General features: G+C 47.2%; 1 protein-coding gene across 1 annotated transcript; it reads right to left on the bottom strand.

The window, feature by feature from the left end:
- Positions 1–1,141: 1,141 nt before the first annotated feature.
- On the bottom strand, positions 1,142–7,455 carry ptx3a (pentraxin 3, long a). The gene is made up of 4 exons (XM_067246491.1): positions 7,317–7,455; positions 5,261–5,429; positions 4,687–5,135; positions 1,142–2,870 (listed from the first exon to the last, which is right to left on the bottom strand). Exons 1-4 carry the CDS (start codon positions 7,453–7,455, stop codon positions 2,233–2,235), a joined length of 1,395 nt encoding a protein of 464 aa, XP_067102592.1. The 3' UTR covers positions 1,142–2,232.
- Between the last annotated feature and the right edge of the window lie 675 nt (positions 7,456–8,130).

The following is an 8,130-nucleotide window of genomic DNA, read 5'->3' as shown; positions in this document are numbered from 1 at the left end:
TATGAGTACCCCCACTGGCTCCTGTCCAACCTGCAGACAGAGAGATGCCATTGTTTTAGATACTAGACACTCTACTCTCAGTTATGTAGAGAAACATTGGGAGAGGGAGAGAGAGATAGCGAGAGAGTGAAACTGAGAGAGAACGGGAGAGAGCAATTGGACACAAAATACAACAAAATTGAAAGAAAGAGGAAGAGTTCAATGTTACAAAGAAAAAAAAGTAATAATAAAAAAAAAGTATTGCATGACATTCAAAGAGATCCTTTCCAGATAGAGCAGGCAATGATATTGGATAGGGTCTTCTAGTGTGTGTTGGGTCAGGGTGACCGAAGATGAGGGTGATGTGGCCTCTTATGTGGAGCAGTGAGCAAACACCAACCACCGCCTGCCCACATCATGTTCTAGTTAGCAGGGCCCAGAAGCAACTTTACAACATTGAGCTGCGTAAGCAATTCACGTTGTAACCCCCTTCTCTTACTCCCCAAGTCCTTCGAGCCCCCTCTTTGCCCTGTTAAACTCCTCACTCTCTCCCTCCCCCCCCCCAGAGAACCAATAACAGATGACCTCTCTACTCCCAGCATCCTCTGGTCCAGGAAGAGGGTGACGTAATGGGGTTCGGGTGAGGTCGGGGGGTGCGGGGCGCTGGTAGTCAAGTTGTTTGTGTCCATGCCTTGAGGTGGCCAAATGGGAAGTTTTACATGCAAACCTTGCATGTGTGTGTCAACTGTGTTTTAGACAATGGATTTGAACTTTAGAGCAACTTACTTCAATGTCGAAGAGGTAGGGCGGCTGCTCTGTGTTTGTGAGTAAGTAGCCTGGGGGGAGTAAAGGAAACGAACAGCAGGATGCAATGTTAAAGTTTTACAGTCAGCTACAGTAAACCCTACAACTCATTATCAGACACACATACACACACATACGTGGACTGAGATTCAGTACTGTAAAACCGTCTTGTGGTCTGCTAGTTAGGAATGCCATTGCAGCAGGAATCTGTTTCCAAACATAGAGACTTCATTTTAACTCACAGACAGAGGCTGAGGAAGGTACGTCAAACATTGCCCTGCCTCCAGCTACCATCCTCTGCTTTGAGAAGAAAATTGCAATCCAGTCAGGATTAGGAGCATATCATCCGCTAAAGCTATTTACTGTAACTGGTTGTTTTATTTGCCACTCCTTTTCAAATCATTATTACATTATACAACAAAAAAAGAATATGCATACAAGATGTATGTACAATATACATTCATTTTTAACCTCTCCACAGGAATCCCAATGTACTGTACATTATGATACATGTTCCACAACATGAGCAGAAGATAAATGCAAAAGACGACGTAAACATTGTCCACAGCTTTCAAATCGTTCCACGGCAAAACGAATGGGTCGCCCAATAGCGCAAAACATCACAAAACATCACACAGAATCACGTATTTGGAATAAAACATAAAAAGGCACATTTAAAAACAACCTACACATGTAAACCCTCAAAGTAGAAAGTTAGAAGTAATGATAGAAATGAACAGATTCACTTTAAAAAATAATAATAATTGAACAATAGAAATACAAAGCTTTTAAATAGCCATGCCACTCTAGCCAGGCTTCCAAAGTTACTCTTTAAGTATGTAGATTTTTTATAAAAGTAAACCATAACTTAACCCTTACATTAACCCTAACTCTTATTGTGACCCAGAACTCAAACCATGAAGATCAGAGCCTTTGGCCTCCATGTCCACTCCAGCAGGTCTGAGCAGTAGTTACTCTTTCACTTGCTCAACCAGAGCTCTCCCAGAGAGTCCCTTCTTCCACACAATGGTCTTTGTGTGTGTATGCTACTCTCTCTGTCTCTCTCCTTAAATTTTTTTTGGTAAAAGCTGTTTGTCTCCTAAAGCTATGGATGCTAATGCTTCTCACGTTGTTCGTGTGATGTGTGTGTGTGTGTGTGCATTACTCCAGAACTGCCTCCAGTCCCTCTGAGCGTTGCAGGGAGGTTTCAGCTGTGTGTCACAGTCTTAGCTTGGTCCTTTCTCCATTTTAGGCTGGTTGCTTGCCATCAGTCTTTACAATGATAAAGGTGAGGATGATTATGACGAGGATGAAAACAAGGATGAAGATGATAAAGATGAAGACTCAGTTGTTGGTACCATGGCAACGTTTCAGGTGCTGTGGCAATGATAACGTTTGTATAATTATGACAAGGATGATGATGACGAGGATGATGATGAAGAATACAGTTTAGTTGATAAATTGAACGCCGCCGTGTGGCACCATCTCTGTGGTGCCCCAAGCCACCACGTTCCCCCTCTGCTGGCAGCCCTTGCCCTCCTGCAAGGCCTGATGGGAGATCTCCTCCTCCGCCAGCACTCTGTCCCACACGTTCACTCCTGTCATCTTCCCGGCGAACGCCAACTTGGCGTCTGAGGCGTTCTCGACCCAGCCCTGGCCTTGAGTGCTCTTCTCCTGCCCAAGCAGCAGAGAGCCTCCGTCGGACAGCACCTGCCCCTCGGCCACCCCAGGGGTGGAGGCCACCTTCCTCCCGTCGGCCCACAGGGATGCCAGGCCCTGCTCAGAACTCCACGCCCCGCACAGGTGGGTCCAGCCCGGGGCCCCACCCTCCTTCACCACACCCTGCCCCTCCACCAGGTGTGCCTCTCCTGCTACTGTGAAGAGGGCGGAACTTCTGCTGAGCAGGAGCTGGATCTGGTAGGGGTTCTTGCGGGTTCCGTAAGAGAACAGCACGGTTCTGTTGGACAGGCTGATGGGCTTAGCCCAAAGGCAGATGGTGAAAGAGGAGAGGGAGAGAGGGAGGTCGGGGGTGACGGAGGTGTGGATCCGACTGGAACGCATGGGGAAGAGAAGGGCCGTCTCACATCCTGGGATAGATGGAGGGAAGGTGAGAGTTAGTTATTTTATTTTATTAACAGCATTTTAAGCAAGAAAAAAAGCGAAAGCGAAAAAAAGGAAAGAGAAAGCACTGATCTCATTTGGCCTCATTTCTTACTTCATCTGTTTAAACAAGATAGAGGAAGAGAGAGAAAAAGAGAAAGAGAGAGTGAGCGATCCCACACAGCCCCTCTGGACGATGTGTCTCCCAGAGACTTGCTGCTCTGTCTGCTTTCCGAGGTGTCTGGGTTATTATGATGTTGTCTCCTCCATGAAAGATAAGACATCTACCACCAGATATTGTTGCTTCTCTCCACTCCTGCGCAACAACTTCACTACATAATGTGTTTGTCTTTCATAGTGACTCGCCAGTCAGTTGATATCCAAAACATTTACTCTTCAGCTTCTCCTTCTTGAATTATATGGCCGGACAGGTTTGACCGTTGGTCATGGCGATGCTACGGTCAAAGGACAGTCAACGAATGGTCAGGGAGATGGAGATGCTTAGATCTGTTTCTCTCCCTCTCTATTTCTCTTCTTTTTCTCGTTCACTCTCTCTCCCCCCGCCTCTCTCACTTCCTCTCCCCCTCTCTTTCAATCCTTTCTCCCTGTCTCTTCTACTCTCTCTTGTTCTTCCTCCCTTCCCCCCTCTCTCTTGCTCTCTCACTCTATCCCTTTCTTTCTTTCTCTCCTATCTCTCTCTCTTTCTCTCACACACACACACTCTGTTGCTCACTTTCTCTCCCGCTAGTTTAAAAAATCATTCAGCTTAATTTAACAAAACTCTGGTGTGAGGTCAGGACCACTGTCGGTTCCTATCATACATGCCTCCCCCCCACCTTCCTCTCCCCCTCCCTCTTTCTCTGAGAGTTTGACTGATTGATCGTGCGTGTTGGTGTGTGGTTCCTTTTTGTGGGGCCTGAACATGGATCAAGTTGTCATGAGATAATGCATCAACCTGAAGAAGTCAGAGACGGAAAGTAGTGATTTAAGGCTAAGAAATCCCGAAGTCGGTTGGAATCAGTGTTCAGTCCAGGGGCTTAGGTGTGGGGTGGGAGTGTTAGCAGGGGTGTGTGTGGGGACGGACGGACAGAGGGGATAATCAGTTTGGAGAGCTCCCTTCTCTTCGTTTGTCTACATCCCCAGCTTACCTCCACTATCCACCATGCTATGATAGCTCTTATATGACACACACACAGACATGCACGCACACACACACAGAAATAGACATACAGACACATACGCGCACACACACACACAGATTCTCTCTTCCTACCAGAGCCTAAATATTGACATTTGTTGATTACATTTGTCTCTGGTTTCATCTCTCCTGTAGTAATGGTGAAAAAAGGCTTGCATAGAAAACAGGCACCCATCTGGTCCTGCTTTCCCAGAGTGCTTTGGTGTGGTTGGCGTGCCGACCTGCTAATGATTATGCCTCTCTTCTCAGGGTTTAGGCAAGATTTACAGAGAGGGGTGGGGGGAGGGGGGGGGGGCTGTATAGTGGACAGTGTGTGTGTTTGTGTCTATGAATGTGTACATAATTACATAGTATAAACAGCCGACGTTATTATTATGTTTTTCTGATTAATACTGGGAACAGCAGTGGCGCTCTGACAGGGCTGGCAGCTCTGGGAGACCACACTTGATTTGGAGTAAAATGTTCTCCTCTGCTGAGCTCAACACTGAGCTCAATACTGTTGTGTTCTCTCTCTCTCTTTCTTTTGTCTCCTTCGCTCTGGACATGTACTCTAGTCTGTCTGGGGCCCGGGGGGCAGAGTATTTATCAAGGAAAGGTGTTCTTACCAGCAGGGAGATAACTCCGCTGGATCACCCTCTGCACCAGCGTGAGCTCTGCCCTCGTCTGCTTCAGCTCCATCACCATGGCTGCCAGTGCCCTCTCTAGTGGCGCTACCCCTTCCTCTGATGTCACTTCCTGTTGCTGGAGCCCCCCTGCTGCTGCTGGAGCATGGGGATGGAACCCCTTGGTCTCCAGGGGTGTTCCCAACCCCGGGGACATTCCCGCCCCTGTGTGGTGACCCAGGCAGCTGATCTCCAGCTTCGAGAGGCGGGTGGCCTGCATCCGCGCCGCCGAGAGGAGCTGCTGCAGCAGCCCCTGGTGGTCATCCTTGCGGACCTCCCTCAGGTTCAGGCGCTCCAGGGTGTCCCGGAGACGAGACTCCATCTGAAGGGACATCCTCTGCCCTGCTGTCTCCACGGCAACCCTGCAGCCCCCCCCGTACTGTGCTACAAAGCTAGAAATGAGACATATATTAAGCAACACAATGTCCACAATGGGCTCACTCAACCCTAGAGCAGTTTATACTGAAAGTGAAAGTTTGTCCTTCTCTACTGCCCTCCCTTCTATCCATCCGCCTACCTGAGCATCTCCCCGCGAAGCGCACCCATTTCCACCTTGATAATGTCATCAGCGTACTGCAGGAGCATGTTCTCCCTCATCTGGGAGTTCTCCAGCATGGAGAACAGCTTGTCCCACTTGGTCAGGTCTGAAAATTTGCAGGGGACCGTCGGGATGGGTGTGGGCGTGGCTGTGGGGAGAAGTGAAGGGTGTGGATAAATAGAGAAGATGGGGTTAGAGCATGTTGCAAAATATTTATATTGTGAAGTAAAGGAGGGATGAAGAAATAGGGGGAAAACAAGTAAAAGGAGAGAAAAAGAACAAGAGGAGGCATTTGAGAGATCTGTCTCTACCTTTTGCTGTCTTCTTACCTCCCTATCTTTCCCTTTGTCTGTCTCTCTTTCTCCCACCCTCTCTTGCTTTCTCTAGCTTTTTCTCTTTATGTTCTCGGTTCTGGCAAGCTGAGTTGCTGGCATTCTCCCATACTGGCTCTGGGGGTTGTGTAATTGTTTGTGTAAAGCTGTACTCTGCACTGTGCACAATTCCCCATTATGGCTTTTAATGATGTTTAATCACATCACAATCTCAGCCGAGAATCAGTTATTCTAGTAGTTTATTGTTTGTGTATCAATCAGACACACACATTACTTAAATATGCCATCACAGGCATTGACTGTGACACAGAGAAACACACACACAGAAACGCCTTCCAGGCGGAAAGAATTCTCCAATTAAAGAGTATTTGTTTGATCGATGACCAGTCAGTCAGTCGTGATGCACTCCTCCCAACAGGAGGGTAACAGCTCTCTCGCTCAACTTGCTCTCTGGCACCAAACTTGTCCACACACACTTTACTAGCCAGCTAAATGATGTCCAGAGGACTCTCCCAGCCTCAAGGCCGATTTATACTTCTCCGTTTTTACGGAGACGGACACAGGGAACGCCCTCTCTGACGAGGAATTCCCTCTCCGTGCCCTCTCCGTGCCCTCTCCGAGCCCCTCAGAGAGCTCTACGTGCACCTCCTGATTTTCCTGACTATCCGTCTGTCCGTCCGTCATTTTACGAATACCCCTTGGCTGTGATTGGTCCGTATTAAGAACCGCTTGCGTCAGGGGCGGGGTTTCCGTGATAAATAGGACGAACAGAATCCTTTGACCGCCATTGCTGTTTTTACAATTCATATTTCAGCTAAACAGTACATGTAAATCAGCATCTAAATTAAAATGTGACGAGAAATGGGCAGTGTCGTTGCTGAAAATGTGCGTATTTTATTGATGAAATGGCTAATTTGTACATTTGCTCAAACTCCTCGATAACCTACTATAGGTAAATAAACACTCGACGACGACTTACAAAAAAACTTTGCGCCACCTACTCTTCTGGCGGTGAATTGTTTTCAGCACCCACAGCCTTCGGAGTACTATAAATTCAACCAATCCGTCCGACTCCGTCCGTCCGTAACGGAGTCGGAGAAGTATAATTCGGCCTTTACACCCAACCCCCTATACACAGTAGAATGTGTCTACGGAACAGACTAGAATACACAAACGTTTGACAGTCTTCTTTGGAGGTGAACATCTCTCCAGTTCACTCTGCTGCTGTTAGGAGACCCATCCAAGTGCCAGAGCACAGCCCGACTGCCCACTGTAACCAGACCTGGCATACTTGGAGCGCAGGACAGATGCCTCAGTCAAGTCTTATTCCCTTGACTGGCAACACATGCAGAGGACAGAACCCCACAAAAACAGACTTGTGACTCAACCTTGATCATTTTTTACAGATGTCTACTGTACGCACAGTAACTACATCTATTTATGTTTTGTAGAAAAAAGATGATTTACCGGTTACTAGTTTCTACATTCACGTCACTGAGTACAGATAGAATGTACACAACAATGAGTCCATTTCCCAACGGATAACAGTAATGTGTAATGTGCATATACTGTAAGTTAAACGGCGTTCAGGTCAGTCGATCAAGTTTAATAGACAAGTAGATGCACATACATTGTAGTAATTGTCTGTGCAGTTCAATTATGTTTATGTTATGCTATGTAGTAAACACACACGTTTGACTTACGTTCCAGCGACTCTCCTTCAGAGATTTCATTGTAGAAGGTATCTGCGTAGTTCACCTCAATTTCATCCTCATAGCCCTGTGTCCCAGACACACACACCAGCAGCAGCCAGAGAGCCTTGAGCAGGGTCCTTAGAAACATACTGCTGTCCGTATGCAAGTGTATGTGATGGAGATGGTGTGTGTTTGTGTCGGATTCAGTGTATATTTCTATTTGTGTGTCTGAGGAGCTTACTGTGGTGTATGTGTCTGTGAGCGTTTGGGATTTCAGACCCAGCTTGTCTCTCCTCTCTTTTTCTTTGTCTTCTCCCTTTCTTCTCTCTACATGAACTAAAGTGAAAGAGAGAACGCCACATTTTTCAATCTTTGGCTCTCTCTGTGTCCCTCCCCTGTCTCTCCAACTCTCTCTCCCTCTCCCCCCCCCTCTCTCGTTAAATGCTGAGCAATCCCTTGGCAGTGAGCCTGATAGTGTTGTGTTCTCTGTCGGAGGGGAGGTGGAGTGGGCCAAGAGCGTCTGCTTGGGCTAAACACACACACACACTCTCTCACACACATGCATAAAAAGTCTTACTATGTATAACAGCATGTACATCCAGATACAGCTTAGCCAGCAACTCCAATCTAACCAGGGGAGCAAGGCAGTGAATAATGTGTGTCGTAACCAAACCTATCTGCTGCTCCTGCAACTGGGGACAGAGGAAGGGAATGAGATGAAGAGAGTGGGAAGGAAGGGAAGGATGAAGGAAGATGGGAAGGAGAGTGAACCTTAAACTATTCATCTGGGGTTAAGGATTGGAACGATGTGTGTGGGTGATTT

Source organism: Osmerus mordax, chromosome 11 (assembly GCF_038355195.1).
Source record: "Osmerus mordax isolate fOsmMor3 chromosome 11, fOsmMor3.pri, whole genome shotgun sequence".
Taxonomy (NCBI): domain Eukaryota; kingdom Metazoa; phylum Chordata; class Actinopteri; order Osmeriformes; family Osmeridae; genus Osmerus; species Osmerus mordax.
This window is presented reverse-complemented; position numbering and strand designations above follow the sequence as displayed.